The following is a 27,244-nucleotide window of genomic DNA, read 5'->3' on the forward strand; positions in this document are numbered from 1 at the left end:
TGCTTGCCTGATGTCTGAAGAAGTTCCAATGAAGAAGGAAACCAAGGAGGGAAAATGGCTCAGAGTGAAAGACTAGCGAGGATCAGGCTTTTCCATGACTCCAAAGAGTTTCCACTTTATCAGTCAAAGCTAGAAGAGGTCAAGTGATGATCATGATGTTTTTTCTCCATGGAAAATCTAAAGCTCTGATGCTGCAAACACTTCTCTGGTTTCTTAAACACATTTATGCCTGCATAATTTATTCTGCTGTATTTGTTCTCTTCAGGACTTCATATTATATGCATATTAATATTCTAATCCTAGGAATTAAGAGGAAATATCAGAGTCCACTGCCGGATCCGACCATTACTACCTTTTGATACTGCTGCTGGACATACAGTACCACAAGATAGGTAATTTCTCTTGGCTCTGTTATAATCTTAGCTAATTCATAGTTAATATATAGAGAAAACAATAGCTTTGTGTGTGATAATAATTATGTTTTTATATATGTAGAAAAACTATAATGATATCATAACAAATAATTGCTGTTTCCTTTTCTTTCTCCAATTAAGTTGGCTTCAGACAAACTCATCTCCTTGTTTAAAGAAATGTCTACTTGAATAAAAAGTCATAGAAGTTCAATAACCCAGGATTACCCCTGGCTTGACAGAAGTAACACAACTGCAATTTAAAGTATACTCACTATCCTGTACAATTCTGGGATATAGGAATTTAATATTATTGGTCAGAAGTTATGTATAGAGAGAGACCTTCAGCTTTGCAGTTGTTTTGTAATGCTATAAAACAGATTTTCTGGCAGCACAAACACTTGTAATTCTGTCTATTTAGTATAACTTGGCTCTGCATCCCTAATTTTAATACACCTACCATAGCTTAAGTGTCAACATATCCCAAGATTTTTTTTTTTTTAAAGGGGGGATTAGATGCAAGTATGTGCCATAACAAGCTGAATTCTCCATAAATGAAAAACATGGAAGAAAATAGAGATTGATGCATATACAACTAGGGAGTTGTGTAAAGAGACTACAGAGAAACTAGGGAGAAACTGGAAAAAAGTAACACTATGATTTGCCCTATCAGAAAATAATGAATTTGTGACTTTAATTTCCCTGGCTGATATTTCTAAAAGAATGCAAACAGTGCTTTTAAATCCTATATACTTATTGCAAGTCTTAATTATATGTTTGTTGTAATTAAATCAAAACAAAAAATGCCAGACAAGAAATTTCAAAGAACCTGATGGAGCATCTTGTGTTATCCTATGCCTGGTATGTTTGTGAAGGAACAAACTCTGTTTTTGTTACTGTATAGATTAGAGTAATTGGCTGCTGAATCACAGTAGAACACAATGGACTGTGACAAGCATGCAATTGTCAAGCCTAACTTTTCTTAATATACCCCCAGGAAATGTAATAAAACTAGTTGTAGAAGTAAGGACTGAATGTGAAAACATACACGCGAATGCATTTATACACCTCAGCAGTCCCAGTCATTGTTTAGACTTGTAATGGATGCAAAATTACTTGTGACTTTTTGCAGAATCAGGGCCAAATATATAAAAAGTCTTCTGTTTTTCAGTTCAATGTGCAATTATGAAAGCCTCTCATTACAAGCTTTCTAGTGGTGCTCTAAAACAACATCGCATGTGAACTATTCTGAATTGAACTTGTTTTAATCTTGCTTATTTAAGTAGATTATTTTATTTGGGAGCACATTAATTTGTTGGGTGGTTTTTTATCACATATAACTGTGGTCTTAGTATGTACATGGAGTACAATAGAAATGAAAATTCTGAAAGTTACTCTTTAAACAACTCCAGTTCACAGACATTTTAAGCATTTACTTTCTTGACCTAAATAAAATGCTTATGGCTTGAGAACTATTTTTCCCTTATTATTAAAATATATACATATGTATATTTCATTACAGGCAAAGAAACTTTTCAGAAAAAGTGGCATATGCAGCTGATGATGTGAGTATATTTAACAGTGAAATTCAGGAGCACATTCACAGATACTAGGAAAGAGAGACAAAAGAGACATGTGAACAATAGTTTCTCTGTAGTAGCATCCATGTCCTATGGATACATTAGCATGTGATTTGTGCTATTTTTCTCCTAGCTCTTTGTATTAATAATAGCTTAATGCTTCTGCTGGTATCGCTATCCATGAACTGGAGCTTGTGTGTTTGAAGCGTCAAACCAATGCAGATATCCTGCAGTCCCTTTGAGCCACTTCTATATGCTGTAACCATTTCTAAAAATATGTCAGACTTTTTCATTTTTATTATTACAAGGCAACTAATGGAGTAAGAGAGAAAAATGGTATCTCATGAGGTACCACAAGAGCCTGGGTGGTATTTCAGTCAAGCATGTTGAAGGATCCTGGCTTAGATCCATTAGAAGGGGAATAAATACTGAGGTTGTAAATCCAGGTGACATTCCAACATTACTTGAGGCCATTACCGAGGCATAAAATTTAAAAAGGCACCATAGTGTGAGCTAAGGTTAAAGTATGAACTCAGATTTTACCTTTAATTTCCCTAGCTGTCACAGTTCTTAGTCAATTGAGGTTACATACATACTAAATAGCCAAATTCTCTTCCACAGTTTAGCGATTAAAATGTAGCTGAAGTGACCTAAGATATCTTATGCACTTAAATCTTCTAAATTGTAGTTTCATTAGACAGTTCTCTGTTGCATGGATTGGGTGGTCCTACATGCACCTGGGAAACTACTGGAGCATATGAAGAGTCAGTTAGCAAGTGTGAATATGTCGTGACATAAACAACAGGAATCTGCAATGGTATAATATTCTGGATTCTGGATGACCCATTTATTGCACTATACAATGCAGCAACCATTTCTCACCTGTGAAATTTTGTTGTATGAAACAGACCAAATTAAATCATTATGCTTTGGCTTATTTTTTGTAGCAATCTTATATATTACAGTCTACATTTTTACAAGCAAAATAGTGTTTGCTTGCTTTTATCAGTGTATGAGTTTGGATATGCATGAGCTGGTAAACTTCATTATGCTAACTTTTTCTCTTGTTTAAAAATCCTTAATAAATATTTCAGGAAAATAAGCATATGCAGGATTTGATTGTAAAATGGATTTTTTTAAGATACTATATTCCTATATTTGGAAAAGACAATATTGACTTTAAATGTTTGATTGGTTTGTTTCGAAATTTAGTTAGTTAAAATGCTTCCAAGTCCTGATAAAACACCTTAAAATGTGCATTCTTTTTTAGTAAGAATATTTGTTTATAGAAAATAGCTCTTTTTGTTTAAAGTATGCTAGTTCGTGTGGGAGGATAATGTATGAATGATATTTTACAAAACAGTAGTAACTTAGACTGATCTAACAAAAGTAAAAGAAAACAATGTCTTTTAACAACTGCAGATGTTACGCTTGTAGCTAGGATAAGTATGCAATTTTCAGATAAAATTATGTTTTTTGGTTTGTCATTGAGGCTTTAGTTTCAACCCAGCCAAAGCTCACATTCCCAGAAATGAGTTAGCTGCTTTCCAAAAAAACTATTTATGTTTCAAAGGAAATTTTCAATCAAGGTAAAGAGAGACTGTCTGTTTGTGATAGAGGTGCTGATTTCTGTTATTTAAATCATCGCTGTTTCTCCAGATTCTTGCCTGAATTTACTAGAAATGGTTTCATAAAAGTGTGCATTTGGAAGGTGGGCATTTTAGAACCAATGAGCATTACAAAGTAGAGCTGCATTAGAAAACCCCAGTTGCAAAGTGTTTGCATCCTTCTCACTCCCTCCTAGCATACACATAAAAATCTATGGTGTGATCTGATGGATGGGCTTCAGCTCAACATTGTATCTGGACTGTGACACAGCCCTGGTAATATTCATCTAGGCTACCAAACTATCATGTTATAGCAAGAACAGGGAAAAACAACTGTCTCACAGTAAAATACCTTAACAGAATTTGCAGTATGATGCTCTTCTCTACTGCCAGAAGCTCTCTTAATTGCTTGAAACTCTGTACCAGAGGCAGAGTGGTAACTTTGGCAGAATGACTGTGTATTGTTTTGTGAGACAGAGACTACTTGCATTCAATTTGGGATTTTCTTTGACCATTTTTTTCCTGGTTATTTAGATATTCATGACATTAATTCTTCAAAGGACACAAGTGACCTTTTCTATAATCATGCACAACTTGTCTAGAGAGAGCTATTAGTATTTCGTTTGAATTTTTGAGCTAATTCAAGTATTTTAAATCTCAAATTGCATGTATAAATACAATCATTTTAATATGGAGGTTCTGACTGTTAACATTAGGGCTCTAAAGTGACTGCAATTTTTTCTTTTCTTAAAGAAAGTAAATTTCTTATTTACTTTCCTGAGAAAGGAAGGACATTACAAATGCTCATATGAAGATCTCTGCCTATTAACAATTCTTTTGTCTTACACAAACAGAGTTTCTCCTGTCCCATTTTTCACCTAAAAGGAAGCTGCTCTGCGAATAAATTTGATAACTGAATCAGAAAATTGTTTCAGAAGTTTTCATCTAATTCCTTGCTCTCACCCCCACCTTCAATTTTTCCTTTTTTTTTTTTTTTTTTTTTTTTTTGAGCCTGCAGGTTAATAAACTAGGAAACCTCCTTGAATTCGATGAGGTGTTTTATGTGCAAATGAGCTTCCATTGATGTGTTGTAAACCCTCTCATTTTTTTTCATTGCTTTTCTCTGCAATTAAACAACGTACACCATGAGGAATAAAAGGGCACAGGAGATGCTAGTGAAGGCACATGAAAGTGTTGTGATTACGCTCTAGCTTGTGCATTGAAGAGCTGCTGACATATTTGACAGGCTTACAAAACAGCTACACACTCTGTCTGGATAGTGGATTTTAGTAAGAACTCATCAAATTCTAGCAATTATGCCACTACTCTTCTTTCTCACAGTTGTGGACTAGCATAATATTCTATGAAATATACATCTTCTGTTCAGTTCCAGACACACACACACACATATATATATTTGAAATAGCCTGAAAACTGGTCTTACAATAATAAAGGGTTCTGTTTGCCATTTACTACCTGTGGTGGCAATTAGATATGTTGCTTTTACTTGGCTATGGCTTTCTAGGCACATAAGAAGTTGAGGTGATGGTTTGGATCTTTCTCTTGAACTTAGGTACTATTTTATGCTTATTGCTCTTTAAGTGCATTTTGAGAACCTTTTTCCTGATCTGTCTAGTTAACTGCAGTATGCAGGCTCTAAAACCTCAAATGTTGGTGACTTCTGGAGCAGGCTTTTGCACTTCACAATCTCTAATTCCTCAATTACTGCTGTAACCTGGAGCATTAGAAATGATAAATATGTATTTCATTTTTATTTGTGTGCTTATGCTGTTAACTGTTAGTATTTTATTTTCCTCTTAGGAAACTGTCCTTGTAAAATGTAACCGTCCTGGTCATGCATCAATAAACAAGAGTTTTCAGTTTGAGAGGTGGGTGGTCTTGTGTAGCAGTTTGGATTGCTGGAAGATTTGGATAGTGAAAGCCTTTCTTTCTTTTTCTTTTTCTTTTTCTTTTTCTCTTTTTCTTTTTCTTTTTCTTTTTCTTTTTCTTTTTCTTTTTCTTTTTCTTTTTCTTTTTCTTTTTCTTTTTCTTTTTCTTTTTCTTTTTCTTTTTTTCTTTTTTCCCCAAGATCCTTGCAGCATTCTGTGAAATAGTAAAATATGTTATCCACATTTTAAAGGTGAGGAATGGAGGTGGATTACATCCACCACCACATCAGACACAGTATGGCTGAGCCAGAAACTGAACTAAGGACTTCTAAGACGTAGTGTTCAGTCATACTACTTATAGTTCTGAGTTAAAGTAGCTGAGAATAGAGAGCTGGGAAGAGTAGTGGCCTGTGATCTTCCGAGGAAAAGTTTGCAGTTTGAACAGTTTCCTAATTATACACTAGAGAACCCACAGAGGTGTGAGACATTTTGAACGCATGAGCTGCATTTTTTTCATTGTATTTTGTGCCTTACTAGACACCAGAGAATCAACCCATAAGATAGGAAACTGCAGGGATTTGGGCTGAAAGGTGCTTTGCATTCTTTTAAAGTGAACCTGACTTTAGCATGTGAAAACAGGAAAGAATTATAATAATGTAAATAAGATCTCTGTAAACCAAGAAATACAAAATTTTGCCTCATGGCTTTCTTCTAATGCAAACTTTGCTTTACTGAGCTATGTGTGTGCATTGCAGTGAGTCATACAGTAGCTGTCTACCCTGAACTATGCTTCAAACCCCTCTGGAAACAGAACACATGAGGATAATCTCAAGCTTCCTTGCTGAAAGCAAGACTTATATTCATTCAAAGTTAAATATATCCAGCATGAGTTACCTATCCTGGTTTAAATTTAAGTTCTGAGTCTGTTCCACCCAAACTGTTGTAGGTTTACTAAACTTTGCCAGTTATTCACCCTTTGCTTGAGGCATCCTTCTATGATGTTGCCCTTTGCTACTCATCCAGATTGAGGACAGGAGACTGGCCACCACATGTCTGAAAACCCTTAAATTCAAATCTTCGGGAAGCTTCACTGACCCTATAGGTTATAGGGCTTCTTTGATACAAGGCATACATATGTGACCTCTCAAGGTATATGGTCACCTCACATGTCCGCTAAACTTCTTGGGGTAATTCCTATCACTCTGTAGCTCTACCTAACACAGCAACAGCAGCTGAAGTGAATGCAGAATAAAGCTGAAATTGAAATCAGTAGAGCAACACAGTTAATGGTAATGACACAGGACTCTAGAGTGCTGTGACTTTAGACATGTGGTGTAGATCCTGATAATCAGGAAAAAGGTTAAAAAAATGTAAATCCCTCAAAGAATGCAGTTCTTGGGAAATGTTTTTTCATTGTCCCAGCACAGCACTTTTTTATAAACAGAAGAGCATATGGTTCTTATGAACTCAAAAATGTTTATTTTTTTAGCAGCGTTTTATGGAACTAATAAATGTCAAAATATTTGATTTCAGCTCAGGAAGAAAATTCCAGCTTTCAGCATATTATGCTTTTATAATTTTATTGGTGAATTAGTTAGCAAAATAAAAAAGCAGCTCAGAATTTTCAAGGTGAAATTAACATCAATCACTGCACAGGGACAAATCTGTCATTCTGGTAAAAATAAAGGGGGGGAGTACAGAAACAGATTTTCTGGATTTGCTGCATCTTCCATGCTCTCAGATAACTGCTTCAGTAAATGTCTCTGCTTCAGCTAGTCCTGTGATGATAGAACAGCAAAGACCAGTTCAAGCCAACTTTAAACTACATTTTTTGGGCCCTGGTAGCATTTGAACCGCAGCAGTTAAGCAGTGGCAGTTAAATCCCTACAGGAAGTTGGGTAAATATTTGGAGTAGTTATTGTAACATGGAGCTGAAAGCCTTTGTTCTAAACTGCTACCACTATCTGACACAGTTAGCTATGTCTATACTACTTTGCAGTGTAAACATAAGACTACCAAAACCTGTTGATTCTAGTTGTGGTTTTTGCTATCTGTTTTCTTTATTCAACTACAAAACTCAGCAACTCCAAGTGAAGACATATAGTGTTCACATCTCATTATTAACACCTAAGGGGTTTTTTTTTAGTAGTACTTTTAAGGGAGATGTTTTGACATGTTAAGAAAAAATATTATTTCACAGTAAGTGGAATTAGAGCCCCAGTTGTTTAAGATTCAGGACTAGGGACTAATGAATATTTCATTGTTTGCAAATGATAAATGAGGCTTTTGCTTTCTTATATTGACCTTGAGCATTTGAGGCACAAAGCACACTGAAGAGCATGCATGCAACACAAGGATGCCCTTCACAGACTGTGCCCTCCTAATAAGAACTGTGCCACATCTCTGCATATTTGTTGGTTTTTCAGCTTAGTATGACAGCATGTCAGTGGAATGACAAGATAAGCAGTATTGGTCCATCAAGCCAGACAAGCGCTCATTTCCTGATTAAACAGAGTACGTTTTCATGCAACCTATACTTAGCCTGTAGAACTCTTTGCCACAGGATGTTACTCCAGGCCAAAAAAATCAGCAAGACACAAAAAGAAAATGGATGTTAATGCTAATAGTATTTATTGAAACAGAATTTCAACTCTTTCAGCTTTGAGGCCAACTTAGCGCTATTAAGGAGTACGATAAGTCACTCACATAGATGAATTATTCTGTCTCCAGCTACGATGGTGTTTCTTGCTCTTACCTATAGCCACTTGCAGAAACAGAATGCTGAACTTGGTAGATTTGGTCTAATTCTGTATCTGTGTCATAGTGGTCCTTCCGTGCAGTCTTATCTCTGGAGAAGTAAATACTGAATCTACATTTGGGCAGGCTACAAACCTTAATGGCCAGATTCTGCTCAAGTATACAAAGGAGCTTGAATAAATGCTGAAGAGCACAGTATGTCCCTCACTCAATAATATTTTTAAGATCATGTATACAAGTTGTATACATGAGTACTGCTAAGTGAAGCATGCCAGTATACTATATACATAGGAAAATTACTGTGTTCTGTAATGTTTGCTGCTACTGAAACTCCTGTTTCTAATTTGTCATTCTGCTGTAACCTATATAAACAGGCATCACTTTGGAAAATAGGGATACAAAAGAATTACAACAGAATTATATTCAAAAGGGAAACTTTTTCAAAGAAAAAAAATAAAATCTCAAATTCTAAAGTGTGACTAATGATTTTCATGTTTTAGATTTCATACGTCTTGTATAAGCAGTACTTGTTGCAGGCTGCAGTCTAGGGGAGGTTACTTTTTTGACATATTAGAGAAGAGATGAATGAATTAGAATGTCATGTTTTATGATCCCTTTGATGATTTTTTATTTTTGTCTTGATTTGTTTGTACAAATGTTATATCTGAAAGGAAAGGTTAGGGGGAAAATTTATTTGAAAGCTTGCTGGATATTTTTCTTGAATTTGAAAAAATGCATATATTTGTTTTGAGCCAAGAAGTCTATTGTCATTGATCTTTTCTAAGAGGTGGAATAACTGATTAACTAAATCAGGTTAAAAGAATAGTCTGAAATCATATTTCTCAGTGGGGGTAGGGATGAAAATAGGTTAAGCTGATATTGCCCAAGAAGAGAGTGCAGTGTCACACATGACCTTAGCGGTCTTTACATTTCTGCTGTGCCACAGACTCCTCTGGGCCAGGCTCTGGGGCAAGTTTGAAGCCTCTGTCCCTCTTTTCCTAAACCCTTCCTGCATCTCAAGAGGAAGGGCAGACTGCCCGCTCCCTTAGAGCCCCACACGGAGGGGCCCCGTCAGCTAGGAGGCAGAGGCTGCCAGGAGGATCACGATCAGCTCGGACACCACGCGCGTACAGCCCTGGATCCCTCTCTCCAGTACAGACAACAGATGCCTCCCCCAAAAGCAGGGGAGAACGAGGAATGCTGGTTTATGGAATACATCGCAAAAAGCAACCTTCTTCCGTAGCGTACTGTAGGCACTTCAGACTTTCCTACACAATCTTGAGGCTTGGCTGTGAGTCCCTTAGCCACCTGAACAAAGTGGTAAGTACCATGGCAGCTGAGCTCTTCCTCGTTACCTTTTAATTTCCTGGCATAGGAAGCCTGCTTTACAGCACCAATGAGTGGTTTCTATCTTACCAGCTTCATGTTGGCAAGCTAAGTAAGTCTTTTAAAATGCAATCTCTAATTGCTGCTGTCATAGCAATGTTAGCAGGTCATAAGTTTTATGTCACTGGCCTATATTTTCTAGATGTTGTTATATTTTACCGAAGTATTTATATCTTTCCTTCGATTAACCATTACATGTTGATCCTCAGAGTTTACAGTGCTTCTGAATCTCAAGACACAGTGTTTGCAGATGTGGCCCCTTTGCTAACTTCTCTTCTGGATGGGTAAGTTAAAAAGTGGGAATAGGAAAGCTAATGGACAATTGTTTACTGGAATCTATCAATTAAAAAAAATGCTTAAGTATTAGCTGTTAACTGCCTTACAGTCGTGTCAAGTTTTGCAGCTTTACCATTTCATTTTCCTGTTTTCCTTCTACTCAGTTATGAGTGAATGTTGTTTCCTCATATAAACAGTGAATACAACTGTTCATAAAATTTACCAGAATGGACAAATTTGTGAGGGGAACAAAAGTAGGTTCACAGTTTTTATCTGGTCTCTTTCCATTATAGTAAATATGAGTGTTGCATCTAATGGTAGGTACTGTTTTATTTATTTGTTTGTTTTCTTTCCTATGTTTTGGTAGGTTATGTTTTAGAACTGTTTTTCAACTGCAAACATAGCATGATACATCTTTCCTAACAGTGTATTCTTATATGAAAGGCCTGCCAGAGCCATTTGCTGGTCATCTGTTCCTGTGTACAGCAAATACCATGGGAGATCATACAGTCAATTCCTGATGGAAACAGAATTGAACATCCTCAATCTCAGTTCTTAAGAATCCTTTCTGGATTGAATAAGAAACTAATCAGTAATAAGCACTAACAAATGTTACTTTTAGCCACTGAAGTTCTCAAAGTGTGATTTTCATTTACACTAGGGCCAAGTTAAGTTGCTCTCACAAATAAGCCTGGAAGTGGTGGTGGTTATCATAGAATCATAGAATGCTTAAGGTTGGAAGGGACCTCTAGAGATCATCTAGTCCAACCCCCCTGCACACGCAGGGTCACCTAGAGCACGTGGCACAGGACTGCGTCCAAGTGGGTTTTGAAGATCTCCAGAGAAGGAGACTCCACAACCTCTCTGGGCAGCCTGTTCCAGTGCTCTGTCACCCTCACTGTTAAGAAATGATTCCTTAAGTTCCTGTGGAACTTTTGATGCTTTAGTTTCTGGCCGTTTCCTCTGGTTCTATCAGTGTCCATCACTGAAAAGAGGCCAGCACCATCTTCCTCACTGCCTCCCTTGAGGTACTTATAGACACTGATCAGGTCACTGAGAGGTCTCCTCTCAGCCTTCTCTTCTCCAGGCTGAACAGGCCCAGCTCCCTCAGCCTCTCCTCATAGGGCAGATGTTCCAGGCCCCTGATCATCCTTGTGGCCCTGCGCTGGACTCTCTCCAGCAGCTCCACATCCCTCTTGTACTGTGGAGCCCAGAACTGGACACAATACTCCAGATGTGGCCTCACCAGGGCTGAGTAGAGGGGCAGGATCACCTCCCTCCACCTGCTGGAGATGCTCTTCTTAATGCAGCCCAGGATCCCATTGGCCTTCTTGGCCACGAGGGCACACTGCTGCCTCATGGTCAACTTGTCGTCCACCATGACGCCCAGGTCCCTCTCTGCAGAGCTGCTCTCCAGAAGGTCAGTCCCCAGCCTGTACTGGTGTCTGGGGAATTATCCTTCTTCTTGTCTGGGTTATTATCCTTCAGATGCAAATTTTGAATTTGGATTTATTTAGATATATTTTTCTGCTCTTTTGCCACCCTGATTCTGCTGAACTGTAGATGCTCGTCATAGACTTCTTTCCCTCCACAGTGGCACAGCTCAACAGCGGCAACGTTTGTTCCTGGTGGTCGGCACACTGGAAGTTACAAGTCTTGTTTTCTGTCTGAGTGTTAAAAGCAGTCTAGAAGAGGTGTATTAGGATATTGTAAATATTGGTAAATCCCCAGTATTCTGCTACACGTGCCACAGAGGTGCCCATGAGGGCTTCCTGAACTAAGGGGAGATCTATATGATCCATAGGGTGCCAATTCTCGTTCTCTGAGCATGAGTTTCTGTAGTTGAGCAACGTGGGGACTCCAACGTTGGAGGAGTTTGGAGGGCTCCTCAGAACAGCTGTTTTCGCTCTATACTTTTCCTGTTGCAGTGAACATAAGTTTGCTTTGGCTCAGTATGCTGCCAATGTTTCTTCAAACCTATCTGATCCATACCTCTATATACTGTATTTCCCACTTTCCACATTGTACATTGAAAGAATCCTGTCCCCAAAGCTGGGATTTTTATATTCATTTAGGAAATGTTCTGTTAGTGAAAACAAAAGAACTGTCTTGTTTTTCCAGGAGTGCCGTTTAAACAGAAACAGATTTTCAGGGAAGGAAAGACTGTGCATAAGAGCCATGTTTCTGAGGAGCCCTCCCTTTGTAAATGTGAACCAGACAGACTTCATCTGAACCTTGAACTGCTGTGCCCCTCCTGACTGTTTTGATCTGGATTCCAAAATGCTCTGTAACAACCTTAAGTAGAAAGGAGTGTTCAATTGGCTGCTCAATTCTTTTTCCTTATTTTTCTTTCTTTTTTTGTTAATTAATTGTTTCATTTTCCAGTAAAAATATACAGGAGGAAAAGATTGTTCCATATGCAAAGCAGATAAAATACTGCAGTCTTCAAAGTTTATAGTTAGCAGTACAGAACCAGCAAGGGACTAAGAAAACACTTCCTTTCTTTACAAGATTGAAGAATAAATTTATTTATTTATTTTAATAAAGAATAAATTCCTCCTCCTTTGATTTCTTTTGATAGTGTTCCCAAGCCAATGATAACTTTACTGTCATGAACAGCCATATTCATTACAGGAGAGGAGTACTAGAAAAGCACTGGTACTCCAATTTGACAATAAGAACTTTTTAAAACAATATAGCTAATGAAACACTGAGTATAGAAAAATGTCTGGGTTAACAGAAATGTCTCCCAGTTGAATCCTAATCAGAAATGTCCAATTAAAAGTCTGAGGATTACTCCAACTCTATGACTGGACATGTAGTTATGCTTTTTGCATCCTGACTTGGTTCACTAACTGCAACTTTGACTTTACATCATTAGACAGGTTGATGTAAGCCCAGATATTTGCTGTTTTGCTTACCAGGCTCCCAATTCTTTCAAGTAAGAGAAAACTTTCTTAAGAATCCTCCAAAAAGATTGCTTTTAGACATGTTTAATACTCAGGACGCCTTCTAAGTATATTTCTTCACAGTGGCAGTTTTAGTATTTGATGGCCTAAAGTCAAAAGCTTGAAACAACTGGATGAGGCGTGTTCACTGAAATTTGCTGGTATGCTCTTGAAACAACAGTTTTGATATGCAAGAAAGCATCAGATTGCAAAAGGCAGCCGATCAAGTCTGCCCACAGAGAAGGTAGAGCTTATGCAGTGAAATTGCACTCCCTGGCAGAATAGGAGCAAGCCCATTCTTGCAAGTCTTTAATTGTAATGAAATTTCAGCATGCCACAAAGTGCACGGAGGTTCTGCTAAAGCTGGGACTCTGAACAAACAAGATGGACCAGTGAAGGAGCAGTCTTGCCAGTGTAACTGCGTATTTCCTAAGTTTTTGCTGGCACAGTTCTATAGTAAAAACAAACGTGCCAGCAGGTGCCTGCAATATAGATGCAAGCGAGAGGGAGCTAATCTGCAAATGCACATTGTGGCCTTGGTCCTCAATAAAAAAGAGTGTTGTGCCTGGATGCGTTTGTTTCTTCCCACATGTTTTACTTATGATGTTGACTTGGATCCAACTATATTAGAAACACACTGTGTGGATAGCATTCACACAGCTAAACTCACGTGTCTGCAGCAGAGGCATCCACAACAGAGCTGGCTGCTGTGGGCTTATTTTGAAATGTTCAGTGAAAGGAAGCAGGCATTTTCAGTCCTCTGTTCATTTGGCATGTTTCCCGTGTCTACATCAGAAGGTGATAAATTGTGTTCCAGGGGTGCCCGTACCTCTGCATGGACTTTGGTGTCTTTCACCTTCTACAAGGCCACATGAAATCAGTTCTTCACACTTTTATTCCAGTGCATGCTTATACTCAAGTAATGCATTCCGTTTTAAAGCTGTGTCTTATTATTAGGGCTCCCTTACCTTTTGCAGTGACTGTGGGCTGTGGCTCATGAGCCTGCCTGAAAATGCTGTGAGAGCTGAAGAATTCACTATTCACAGCTGTTCAGATATTAACACTGTGGTTTGCAGCGTAGCAGTGGAAGACAAACCCAGTGATGATTTACTTTAAAATGCTGTACTGTAAACTACAGTACTTCAGGAGCTGGTTAGCAAGCAGCTCAGTAGTGCAGGAACTGTGGAAGTGGGGCAGGCTGGAGGTCAAACATCCTCAATCATTCCAAGCTAAGCGTCCTGCTGTTGTCAGTTCCCTATCCTTCGTAGTTGCTCAAAAAACAAAGATTTGTTTCAGAGATGTTATGAGCAGTACTTAATTTCAGTCTGATTTTGAAATCTTCAGAAAGAAACCTACACTGGTGATACCTTTATTTCTAGTCTTGGCTTGTGTTCCCAAATTTGGAGGGATTTAACCTGCCACTTAACAGATGCATTTGGAAATGTTTTTTTTTCACTTTTGATTTTCAGGTACAATGTGTGTATCATGGCTTACGGGCAGACTGGAAGTGGGAAGACATATACAATGTTGGGACCACAGTTAGAGAAGAACCCTGCATTCTCCATAGAAGATGAATCAGAACTTGGAATCATTCCTCGAGCTACCCAGGAAGTGTTCAGGTAACACTGACCTGATAACACTGACCTAGTAAGAGTTAAGGGTTTTGTCAGCAGCATGCATACAGAGTTTTCATATTTAGCTTTATAGAAAGAATAAATAATGCTTATAATTTATCATTACAGATTTCAATTTAAAAATTATTAGTAACTACAACACTACTTGAGATTTCATACAGCCTTCTAGTCTCTCTCCTGCTTAGCTAGATTTCCTAAGAAATTTAAGATTATGCAATCCTGCTCAGTGTGTCTGTCCATCTGTATTACAGATTCCAAATGTCTTTTATTCTGTCACAAATAGGGTTAAAACTTATTCAAAAGTTATTTAAGTTCTTAAAAGTTTTATGAGGGTTGCCAGTTGAGCAGATGAAAGGAATCCAAGTTAGAACCCAGTCCCACAGAGGATGATAACAGACTTTCTGTAAGTGATCTTGCTGGGGCTAGATTTATTTGTTGAACATAATGCATGATATGAAATGCTGCTATGTCATTTCATGATTATTTTTATGATTATTTTTCTGGGGGTTTAGGATTGCATGTGTTTTCCTCTTGACAGTAATCATATTTTACAACCTACACTTCACATACAATTGTGCATGGGTCCTGACAATAGAGGGGAGTGGAATATCACACAGAAATCACAATTAGGTCACACTACAGAAACAGGTTGTGTGGCTTAAATACAGTCAAAAGCTACTTTTTCTGAGTTCTGCACCAAGGTTGTGGAGAGATAACCTCTTTTTTTTCCCCCCTTCTGTTTTTATTCTGCAGGCTTATTTCAGAAAAGCCACCAGGAAGTTACTGGGTTGAGGTTTCAGTTGTCGAAGTATATAATAATGAAATTTTTGATCTTCTGGCCAAAGACAGTTGTGGAAGAGTGTATGGTGTCAAACGTGATGTTGTCACAACCAGAGAAGGGAAGAGTGATGTTCCATTGCTTACATATGAGTAAGTTAATGGTATGAACCTGATCTTAATACATTGTTACTGCAATGCAGTTTTTGCAAAATCAGTTTGGATGCAGTTTATGGATGCAGAACTGAACACTTCTGAACAGTGAGTCCTTGTGAGAGCATGGGCTCTCACTGTGTTTCACTCTTTTGAATTGCAGTTGGATCCAAATATTAACATTGTAATAATTTTGCAACAAATTTTGGTTACACTTCTGTATTAAGCATCCTCCGCTCAGGATGCCTGAAGATAGTTACGTGTTTTTTCATTATCAGGTTGAAAGCATCTTCTGATCACTAGGAAAAGAAAGGGAAACCCAGTCACAAAGAACTTTCTCTGAAGCCTTACTGTATGACAAGGAGTCTTACAGATTAAAAAACAAATGTATACATTTTTAAGATTTTTAAGAAGCTGCAGAGCATTATTTCTCTATAATCACGGAGGTTAAAAAAAGGTGTTGCAGAAAGAATGACATTTTATGACATGTTGTTCTTTAAAATCCAAGTTCTTCAAAATCTAAGGCTGGTCAATATCTCTTCTACTCATTCAGCTCTTAGACGCCCACCGTCCCCTCATGCGTGTGGTGTGATTCTTATTTACACACATCTCCATGTTGAAGGGCGGCCTGAAATAATTACAAGCAACAGCTGTAACTATTTAATGCCTTCCTCTGCTTCTAAGCTTCCCAAAGGCTTGTTAGTATTCATGGAAATGGCATTATATATGCCTAGTGTACAGAGCAAGTATATACATTCTTTTTATATATAAAGCATGTTTCTTTAGGAGCAAGCTCCTAACAATTCATGCGTTTACAAGAGCAGGTCTGTTTCAGATACTCAATTGTAGTAACAGATGTGATGTTTACGCTGATACTAAATAACATCAATAAAACAGGTTAAAACAAGCAGTTCTAGTGGCACTGGATAGGCGCCCCCCCCCCGCCCCTGCCATGAATTAAAACTATGCACTCAGTGGAATCACATAAGCACTAACCACTAGTTTTAGTTCGTTTATGTGGGTTTAACTTATTGCCAGAAAGCCGTGATAAAAATATGACAGTGTTTTAGAGGGTTGCATGAATATACTTTTATTCTACTCGGTTATATACATTTATTATCTTGTGTTTTCTAGCCACTGAACTGCTCATAGAAAAAAAGTGAAGCCCCAGAGAAACTGTGAAGTGGCTTACTTCACCGGCTGGGTGATATAAGTCTCCTTTCTTTCTATGAAATAATAATCACCACACTGCTCTAGAAGAGTTAAACGTTTTTCTCTGGGTTATGTCTACTCTTCACACTTGAGGTTAAATGTGATTTCCAGACATATTCTGCATTCTTGTTTGCACTCTGTATGTCCCATAAGAGCCTGGAATTAATTAAAAATTACTGGAGTTTGAAATGAAGAAACCTTTTCCTCTCTTTCAGCCTGTATTATGCTGCTTGTTGAGTTTCAGTCTGTAATCTTGGATTTGCTTAGCTGTGATTATAGTGTAACTTTTGGCACCTGGTTCATTTGGATAGATAGAGCCTCTCTAGGCTTTATTATCAGGGGAAAGAAAAAACTCCTTCAGAAGGGACCGGGGGCAGAACATAACCTGTCTGGTCCCTTCCTGAAGTAGTTAATACTTTTCTTTTGACTAGGGAAGGAAGGAATTGTATGACTCAGTAGATGAAAATTTGGTGCATACAGTGTGGGTACAACAGGAGTTGAATTTTTTTTTCTGCTTTTCAGAACCGCTGCATATTCTTTAGTTACAGAATCTCAGTGAAAAAAACTGCAGGCCTGGATCATTACTGAAATACGCTTACCCCCAGGGAGACTTTGCAGAGTTAGTAGGTGACCCATCTCTCCCTAGGCAGTGAGACACAGAAAGGTGAGATTTGCCAGGGATCTCTGCCATAGAAACAGGAGCCAGAAGCTGCAGTAAGGTTTGAGTTGTTCTTCTAGTCCATAAAATGGCTGCTGTGTTTATTTCTGTAAATTGTAATGTATGGTAAAGGAACCTTGTGCCTTGAGCTAAGAACCTTCTTAAAACGTTTATCTAAATCAACTGATGAATACTCAGTTCCAATGCAAATATACACAAAAATATGGACATGTATCTGAATTACAATGCAAGCTGAAAAAAGTCCAATTCATAAGCTAGTTATATTAATAATTATACAGAAAGGTTAATAAGAAAAAGCAAATCCAAACAAAGTATGGAACCATTGAGTGAGGCCACCCAGCTGCCTGAAATCTAAAGTAAACAGCTGGTGCTTTGAATAAAAACACATCCTCATTTGTGATAATATTTCATCTCAGAATATATTGGCCTGCTGGGTCTCATTGCTTTCTCCATATGCCCAGTAAAATACAGTAGTCTCTTTCCTGTTAATGTGCTCATCCTAGTGAATCACAAAAACCTCTGTTTCTTTCTTCTTTTACGACTTGGTTGACTTTGGAGAACTTTCAGCATCAAATTTTTAACTATGCACAATGGGGCTTCTCTTTCGATGTGCTAGTACCTACAGCATGACACAGCAGTGGGGATTATACCAGAATCACTGCTAGGAGATACAGCAGTGGGGATTATACCAGAGATCACTGCTAGGAGACAGGCCTGCTAAGGAGTCCCCGCGGTGCGTCCCCGTCTGCAGCATCGTGCTGGCGAGGCCGCTTCCCTCCACGCCTGCTGCTGGGGCCGCTGCGTCCGTGTTTGTGCCGGGCCAAGGAGGCTGATGGGAGGCCGTCACCATGCGTACAGGGGCAGAGGTATGGCAGGGGATGCAAGTACCCATGGCTCATGACTGACAGGTTGAGTCTAGGGAGCATTTAGTTCCTGAAGCTCTTGTTTATGGTGTTGATGGATTACTCAGGGAATTGTTTGTGTGGTTGCTTCTTTATGATATAGCTAAGTGTATTCTCCTTCTTTGGTATATATATCTTTGCTTTATTTTCAGAGTAAACTGTTTCAATGGGGTATCTCTCTCTTTTTTTTTTCTCTCTCTTACCTCTTCAAGTGTATCTGTTCTTACTATGTAATGTATTTGCACCCAGTGTGATTTTTTCATTGAAATTGGCCAAATCTAAGTCACAAAGGCCTTGACTTTTACCACATGCCTTGCAGTGGTGCAGAATCAAGTCTGCGGTGGGCAGCGTGTCAGGAAGGCTGTGAGTGGCTCCGGTGACTCACAGGGCATCCTCAACCAGGCAGCAATGAGCACTCATAATAATTTATATACCCATCTAGAAACAAATACCTGGTGGTATAGCTTGAGTGATTATTGAATGAGACAGTGCAGTGAAAGGAAAGGGTAAGGAACAGCATTTAATTGCTAATCTATCTTCCTCATTTGTTTTAGGTCAAAAATCTGGGGAAAATGGTAGAAGTTTTTTCCTTAGTTTATTTCATCTTCTATATCAGGGTCTTGCCATTCAATTGCTCATACTTGGATTATTTCCTTCAATTGAAAAACAGAACAGATAGTATAATATAAAATGATCTATATAAACTTATGCCTGTCTATTCTGGCACCGTATTGGAATCTCTATTCACTGAACAACAAAACTGAACATTTTCACAAGGATTTTGGAATTAATTTTGAATGTGAATTGCGCTTTCCAAATGCCCAGAGAAATTTTTGTTTGTTTTGTTTTGTTTTTCCCATAATTCTGTACCTCCCCAAATGTAGGTGCTTGTATAACATAAACTGATAAATTCCACAATTCTGTAAGACCAAAGATTTCAGGAGTGTCTATTTGAGTTTTTCTTTTTTTTTTTTTTTTTCTTTTTTTTTTTCTAATACGCAAAAGTGTATAGAGAGCTGAATCACTCCCAGAGTTGAGGTACTCTGTCTACAGTCTTACAAGGCTGGTAGGCAACTTCTTCATCACTTTCAGCTTTTGCCTTCAATTTTCGTCTTGGACTATGTCCTACCAGAAAAAGGCTAACACAGGAGCCTGTGCAACTCAAAACTGAGAGCAGTGTACACATATAGTGGAGAACAGTATGAAGAGCTAGAAGAGTAGGGAAGAGGAAATGATCAGTTCATGTCCAGGTTGCCAGCTTTCTCATGTCATTTTTACTGTGAATCAGTTAAACTTTCTCCTTGTTTCTTTATTTCCTAGAACTGTTGAAAATGCATCCGAATTTTTGCATCTAGTCAACAAAGGCCTGCAGCTAAGAGTCAGAAACCCAACGCTGGTGCACGCTCATTCCTCTCGTTCTCATCTGGTAGTTACACTGACCATAACCACAATTGTCTCTGGAGATAACTTCGGTAAGTAGGATGCTACTAAAATATATCTACAGCTATTTGTTTTTGAAACACAGTCTGTGAAGTGAAAGATTGTTCTTTCTTCATTTTTCCAGTGCTTAATCCATTCCTTCAGTTCTTTTGTTGTTTAACCTTTCAAATAGCTTTATACGAACCTTATCAGTTTGATTTCAGAATGCTACTGGTTTTATTAGATCCTTTTGTATTAACTTCTTTTCTTTACATGTCTTGACTTATGGAGTTCTTAGAATTTATTTCATTAGTTGTTTCATGCTATAAAACTTGATCACTAAGTCATCATCTGATAGGCACTCCAATACAGTAGTTAAAGCACTTGGTATGACATATCATCTAATTATTTTTGGTAAGTTTGTGGTAAAGCTAACCAATGTTGCTGGTGTTTTAGGGCATATGATAATCAGCATATGCTGATGAGTGAAAAAGAATTCTTTTTATCTGCTACTTTGCAATACTTCCATTAGATTCAGAATCTCTTGATTCACTGCAGGAACAGACAACGTGGTAGTTTTATTTAGTATGTCAAAACTTGTATTTCTACATTACACTTGTCCTTCGCTTGTTTCTTTCATTACTGCATCAACACTTACCAGTTTATTGTTTTAGGAATACCTTTGGTTTTTGAGGGGTTAACTTTGCTTTCTTTTGCTCATGTTGTAATTAGACTCTCCTTTTTCAGTGCTGTGGTCTATTTCCTCCATATTCTGCAGCAACAACATGATTTAGAAAGTGGAAAGCATTTAACATTTTTTCTCTCCAGATTGCTATTGGAAATTAGACCAGCAATATTAGCAAAAGAGAACAAACACTGCCCTCATTTACCTACGGCCCCTGCCAAAAGACACAGCCATTGTGCATGCTGCAACTCTAGCATTCCAGATGTTAGCTTTTCCAGGTCCAGATTCTTGTCAATCAGGCAGATGTTACCTTTCCAAAGAAGGAGCATTTGCACCATTACCACACCAGCCATCTTCTCTAGTCCAGACTTCCCTTTGGCATTGCTATTTGCTCTCACCCTGCTACACCAACCTTGCATGGTTGGCAGCAAAATTCCATAGAAACCTTGTATGGTTGGCAGCAAAATTCCATAGAAATACCTAACTTACGTTGAATTCAGAGCTTACTGCTCCTAAGAATGCAAAATCTCTTTTTGCAAAATCCCCAAAAATGCCTTTTTGAAGTCCTTAATGGTCTACTGTTTCTTACTTTCCAGCTATAAGTGTGTATATCAGTAACATCAGATAAAACACAACCTACATCATGTCTTTTAAGCAACTGCTATGATCAGTCTGATGAGCAAAACCTTAAGCAAGACAGACAAGGTTTCAAACAAGGAATCATGAGCATGATTCAGCCTGCTCATATCATTGATTCTGACTCATATATTGATTCTGTTAGAACATCCTGAAGCAGCAGACACCATGCTCCCCTACATAGATGCCATCTCAATTTCCTGTGTCACTAAGAAGCTCTCCTTGTCTTGTTTTCTCTAACCAGGTATTTCATGGGAAGATGAACTAACTAGTCAGAAGCTGAATAAAGAGGTTTCCTGCACTGTTCCACAGAAAATAAGAGAAAATAAATCCACCTTTTCCTCCAGAGCCTCTTCACCAGCCTCTTCAGAAACAACTGAAAAACTGAAGCAAATCAAAACTAGACTGCAGCTGGTGGACCTGGCTGGTAGTGAGTGTGTGGGTAAGTGAATGTGTCTGTTTCTGAAAAAAAATGCAGGTTGGAATGATGGGCATGGATCTTCCAAGATCTGGTGTAAAGCACGTTTTTAGCTCTTTACATAGGGATATGGATATGTGTTAACCTACTTTTGCACAGAGAGTGGTTTAATCACACAGATTCTGACATAAATGAATTTTTGGTACCTTATTGTTGCCCTTTTGCTGCTGGTGCAGTCTAACTGAAAATCAGACTACGTTAGTCTAAGTAAGCCCAGGGCAGGTACCCATATCATAGGTTTATTTTTGTTCAAACTGCTTTTCTTAGGTATGTTTTTCTACTCTGAAAATTAGCATGTTTTTTATAGGAATGTTCAAAGTATGTAGATTATTTAAATCTTACAAATGTTTGTAATAATTGATATCCCTATGTGTGGGTTTCTCTGCTTCATTGTTGAAAAAATCTCAAAGGAAGTTAGTGTTGAAAAGATAATACTGTTTTCATTGCTTCTTCAAAGCATTTTCTTCCTTCCCCTCCTCTGTGCAAACAATAATTTAAAAAACTTGATTATTTCCTAAAGGACAAGTTTTCTTACCAAGAAAAGCCATGCAGAGAAACGTACCATTCCAGAAAAAATGTTTTGAAAACTGAACCATTATTATGAAAGAGTCTTTAACACTACTGCCAGGAGTTCTTGCTGCTACTCACTGTTCAACTTTTGTTCTATGGAGACGCATAATGTGAAACATTATTTTATCATTTGCTGTGAGTCCTGCAAGCTGTTTGGTAAACATGTAACTGAGCAATAGTGTTTGTTTGTGTTTGCTCTCTCAGTTCAACCAGGTCAAATATATACTTGGTTTGGGCTCAGTGGGCCGGATCCTCAGGGAGGCCAGTAGAGCTGTGCTCACTCACCCCAGTGTTAGACATGACCCAGCCTGCGCATGGACTAAACACTGCCATTGACTACACTGCTGAAGAATTGAAGAAATTGGACTTATTTTGATAAAACTGAGGGTAGCTGCTGGTTTTTACATTTTATAATGTAAGTGAGCAGCAGTACATCAGGACACACTTTAAATGTACATCAGCACCTTGCCTTGTTAATGGCTGGTAACGTTCTCAACAGCTCTGCAGCCATCCTCTAGATCATTTATGCCTTTCACAAGCTAAGTGACCACTTCTTGGCAAAACTCATTTTCACCTTGAAAACTCAGCTAAATGCTTTGTGGAAGTTCATCTGGTCAGACAGATGTCTGCCATTTAAACATGTGCCCCTTCATCATTTGCAGTTTTCTTCTTTAAGGGGAAATCCATTGTCTTAGAATCCCTGCTTCTCTCCGTTGGCTATAAACGAAGCCTGGGGACTGCCAGCAGATGCAGACCCAAGGGAAGCTGGTCTGAGATGCATCCTATTCCACATTATTATCCACCCTGGGGCAGGGTTTTCCAAATTGTTTTCCTCTGTGCCACTCTCCCAAGAGACTCTGTCATTCCAATCATCCTCTGCATCGCAGTAAAACTCTTCCAGTCCTCACTGTCTTCTGCATTTTTCTTGTTGTGCCTTCTCAGTTACCCTGCAAACACCTTTTTTTTGTTCTCTCAGTTTGGAAAATGCCAACTTAAAGGGAAAAATAAGATATTTAGCCCCTCTCTGTACAGCTTCTTTCTCTCTTTCTCGAGGTGGCAGAGAAGAAAGTTAAGGTAACTGTAGCCTCTTCTGATCATGACCCTGGCATTAGCTCTGCCTAACCTGGCTATGCGCTCTGGTAATGAGATGTGATTGCAGATGCATGTGTATCTCTTCTGCTACCCCGAAGAAGAGGTAGCACTTAAATAAAGTGATGCTAAATACAAACAGTAAGTTTCCCTTCCCCAAATGGCAGCAACAGGGCAGTAAACAACTACTGCATTTTACTTTTAATCTGCCCTGGTAAAAGTCATGTTTCAGAACACATATTTTAAAATGCTGTGCTCCAAGTAGATGATGCCACTACAGAATTCTCACAAAGTGTAGTCAAAGTGGCTCTGCTTAGTCTTTCTTACCATTGCCTTAGGTATGTCTGGAGTGACAGGCGCAGCCCTGAGAGAGACGTCGTTCATTAACCGCAGCCTGTCTGCCCTGGCCGACGTCCTTGCAGCCATAGCGGAGCAGCGACCCCACGTCCCGTACCGCAACAGCAAACTGACCCATCTGCTCCAGGATGCTGTAGGTAAGCAATCGTTCTGGTTTTCATTTAACATAAAATAGCCTCTTTTCCCAACCTTCCCCCTCTTTCGTAGGGTAAAAGTAAACAATGAGCTTGTGTTGACACATTTCCTTTGTATACAGGCCTTTGTTGAAGGAGTCTAGCTTTGGAGCAGTGCAAGTACACAGATGTGTGAGAACACAGTGTGAGTTCTGAACAATTCCTGAATGTTGCCAAGTCTCAATGGTTCCAAGGTTCAGTTTATTAATACACTTGGAATAACCACAACATCTCCAATAATGCAGTGTGAGGCTAGTGATTGCACTTCACTGCTGTTCCATGTTATGTACAGGTTAAGCTTCCATCTTAATTAGTACAGGATCCAGTCAGGTACTTGCAAATCTCTTGCTGCTATAGGACTCTATCAAGACCAAGAAAGCAGACTCCAGTGCACCTGCATGGCCATCTACTACAGCCTCTCTGCATGTTCAGGTCACCACTTCTTTAACTGTTAATCTACACAGAAATAGCTTTATCGCAAGTAACCTCCGTGATAATTTGGGTTTGTGTCAAGTCCATACAGTACATTACACTAGTTTATTCTTTCCTTCAGTCATAACAAATCAGCTGCTAAGTTTTTAGTTCCGGAAGTCTCCAGTTTAAGGTAGTGGTGGTAACTGAGTTAACAGCGCCTCAGAATTTCAGAAAAAGACTATTCATTTGTACTTGACCTTCTGATTTCCCCTAGTGCTGGAGGGAGTGCTGTGAAAGGCGGAAGCCAGCACAGCAAGTCTAAGAGCTGGGTTATATGCACAACAAGGCTGTTTTTAATCATTCTTGGCATGTGACGTGGGACACTGTTTAGGTGCAATGCCCAAAATGGCAATTTAATGTTCACTTAAACACTGTAAACTTTAAATAAATCCATTTTGCTGTGTGGGCACACAAAAGAGCCATTTTGCCTTCACCCTGAATTTGTAAACATCTGACAAAGCTCAGTGAGGTGTCCAGACCCATAGTATACATGCAGACTAACTGATGAAGCTGTAGGAAGAACAAATTCTGTTTCAAATCGTGAAATATTTATTCTGCTACTGGGGAAGCAATCATATTTTTAGATACAGGCTGCCCTCCGAGCAGCTGTCTGTTTTCAGTGGGGTTTTGTATACAGTCTTCTGCTTCTCAAGGTAATGGCAGCCTATGCTGCCTTTAAATCAGTACATGATCTGTTCATAATTTACTGAAAATAATGGGTGATTTTTTTTTCTTTTTCCTTTTAGGAGGTGATGCTAAATTGCTGGTGATGCTGTGTATCTCTCCTGACCAGAAGTACTTAGCAGAATCCATGCAGTCTTTGGGATTTGGAACTCGTGCTCGACAAGTTCAGAGAGGACAAGTCAGGAAAAAAAATCTCCCAGTGCCGAGTAAAGCAAAATAAAACCTAACACTCCTGTGGATTAAAGTATTATTAATGAGTTCCTCAGACTGAAATGTATACTGTTGTCTTAAAGGCATTCTTCTGCCTGTTCTGTCAACTGCCAGATAAAATAAACATTCCTCAATATGGCGTTAGCAAGCCATAAACCTGCTGATAATGTTCTTGCTCCAAGCATAATAAGTATTAACAATAGCTACCAACAATGATGGAATGGCATAGAAATAGAGAGTGCCAAAAAGGTAGATACTCTCCAAAATGGAGAGATACTTCAAGATATAGTTTTGGTGATCCATTTCCTTTAGGCAAGTAAGAATCAAGTCAACAGAGCCCTGCTTTAGGACGGCTCGCTTCAGAAAGGCCAAGGCTGCATTTTGTTATTTCAGCAGAAGGCAGGCATGAGTCGAGTTATCCTTCAGTGCTTCAAAGTAGCAAATGAACTCCTGGAGGATGACTAGAAGCTCCCCAACTACAGATGAACGAAACACCAGGAGCCTAGAGATTCTGTCTGAGCAGTGTTGAAACCACATCCTGAGGGGTTTCTGAATGCAGCCATGTGAGCAGTTTCAAGTAAATTTAAGCAATGTTTAAGATGAGAAGTGGTTCTGAGATACCTAGTTGGGATCTAGAAACATCTGATGGGTCCTATGCGATGATTTATTGCTCAGCAGAGGCCGCAGGACTCACCCACCAATAACTCTGCCTCCAGACCAGCAGAGAGGTCATGGGTAGGTCACTGTGAGAAATCTTAAATTGCAGTTGCCTGCCCACAAGGCTGGAGTTTATAGTATTCCAAGTCACTTAACCTTCACAAGCATAAATATTTATCCAGAGATTATATAGCATACTACTATTGGAATTTCACCCTTGAATATATAACAGCTGCTGTGCTGCATTCAGTGCTCTGCTGTTCAGAACATTAGCATTGCAACTAGCAAGTTATAGTAACACTTGTTTTTCTAAATAGTGTTGCAAACACAAAAATGTTTTACTTGATACCAGCTGTAGCAGAAGGGCATAAAAATCTGGATGCAGGACTTTACAAAGCTGAATGGTCACTAAGACAGTCTCACAAAGTTAGAGATGGACAAATGTTTGCCTATTAAATAAATAAATAAACAAACAAACAGGAGTAGACAGCGTCAAGCCTGCCATACTCATGACAGTTAGGCTACTAAATTACCCAGGATTAGAGCTCTAAAAGGGGTTAAGTGACAAGAGAGGGTTAGCTAATTCCACAGCATCTTTAAGTTCCTCAAATATTTCTGAGGAGCTGGCATTTTCTAAAGTGGTATTTACACAGGAAAGTTGTCATGAACTCTGCTTTCTTTTTTGAAACTACTTTCCAAAACTTACTTGGCATTTATTTACAATCTATGTGGTAGGGAAAAAACACAGCAACAGTGTTAAGGATGAGAAATAAAATCCTTGGATATCAGCAAATACCAGAAGTTTAAGTTTCTACATTAACATTAACTCTGCCAAATTGTGCATATGCAGAGTTCGCTGTTCCTGTTTTCCTTGCCACTGTAGCGTATTACTCTCTGTTTACTTACTTACCCGAAGAAGTGTACAGGATATGCAGGGCAGCAAAGTTAACATCTTGCTCTAAGAACTTCCAGTTTGGGAATTTCCTGAGTTATAAAGACTGGATTTCTCAGTCTCCATTTTAGATTTGATGTACTGAAAGACAGAAGGATGAAAGCTGTAGTCTGGAAGGGGGAAACGGCTTTCCTCTGTCAGGTAATCATGGATCATCTTCTGCACAAAGACTCACACTCAGATCTGCTTACAGAGAGGCAGTGGTCTCCAGACAAACGTAACTAGAGCAAGGGAAAGTGCACATGCAATGTCCTCTAGTTCTCTGCTATAGTTCTTTAGCTTCCAGGTTTATATGTTTCAAAATAACAGCTATGTTAGAAAAGCAGGGGTGAAAGATATTCATGGATTTCCTTAGAGCAGCTCATTTAAGATTCACTTCACTAACCAAAATCCATCCTGAGAGATCAGTCCACATTATCTTCCAGCTGCAAGGCTGAAACCCAGATACCAGCACAGCAGCTGCCTAGGAGGTCTAGAGCCCACTACTCATGCCAACAAACTCTTGGCTTACATAAAGAGAAACAGCTTCAACCAAGAGACTGCGAGCACTCCTCATCATTGCTGTGCCCCACTCACCCCACACCAATGCCCAGGCCAAGCACCATCCCAGCAAACAGGAGCGTTCAGACTCATGTCTCTCTCACCTCTAA

The 27,244-nt window shown here is 38.8% G+C and overlaps 1 protein-coding gene across 1 annotated transcript in view; it reads left to right on the forward strand.

The window, feature by feature from the left end:
• Window positions 1-25,070, forward strand: part of KIF25 (kinesin family member 25) — a 39,197-nt gene extending 14,127 nt beyond the window's left edge. The window contains exons 6-15 of the mRNA XM_088534816.1: window positions 304-392; window positions 1,933-1,975; window positions 5,419-5,486; window positions 9,839-9,913; window positions 14,323-14,472; window positions 15,241-15,417; window positions 19,531-19,682; window positions 21,195-21,392; window positions 23,426-23,581; window positions 24,838-25,070. Coding sequence (XP_088390942.1) covers window positions 304-392; window positions 1,933-1,975; window positions 5,419-5,486; window positions 9,839-9,913; window positions 14,323-14,472; window positions 15,241-15,417; window positions 19,531-19,682; window positions 21,195-21,392; window positions 23,426-23,581; window positions 24,838-24,995 — 1,266 coding nt within the window. The 3' untranslated portion in view covers window positions 24,996-25,070. The remainder of the gene's footprint in view (window positions 1-303; window positions 393-1,932; window positions 1,976-5,418; window positions 5,487-9,838; window positions 9,914-14,322; window positions 14,473-15,240; window positions 15,418-19,530; window positions 19,683-21,194; window positions 21,393-23,425; window positions 23,582-24,837) is intronic.
• Window positions 25,071-27,244: the final 2,174 nt, after the last annotated feature.

The sequence above is a fragment of the Tinamus guttatus genome, unplaced genomic scaffold (assembly GCF_059628265.1).
Source record: "Tinamus guttatus ecotype Peru unplaced genomic scaffold, ASM5962826v1 Tinamus_guttatus_pri_ptg000601l, whole genome shotgun sequence".
Taxonomy (NCBI): domain Eukaryota; kingdom Metazoa; phylum Chordata; class Aves; order Tinamiformes; family Tinamidae; genus Tinamus; species Tinamus guttatus.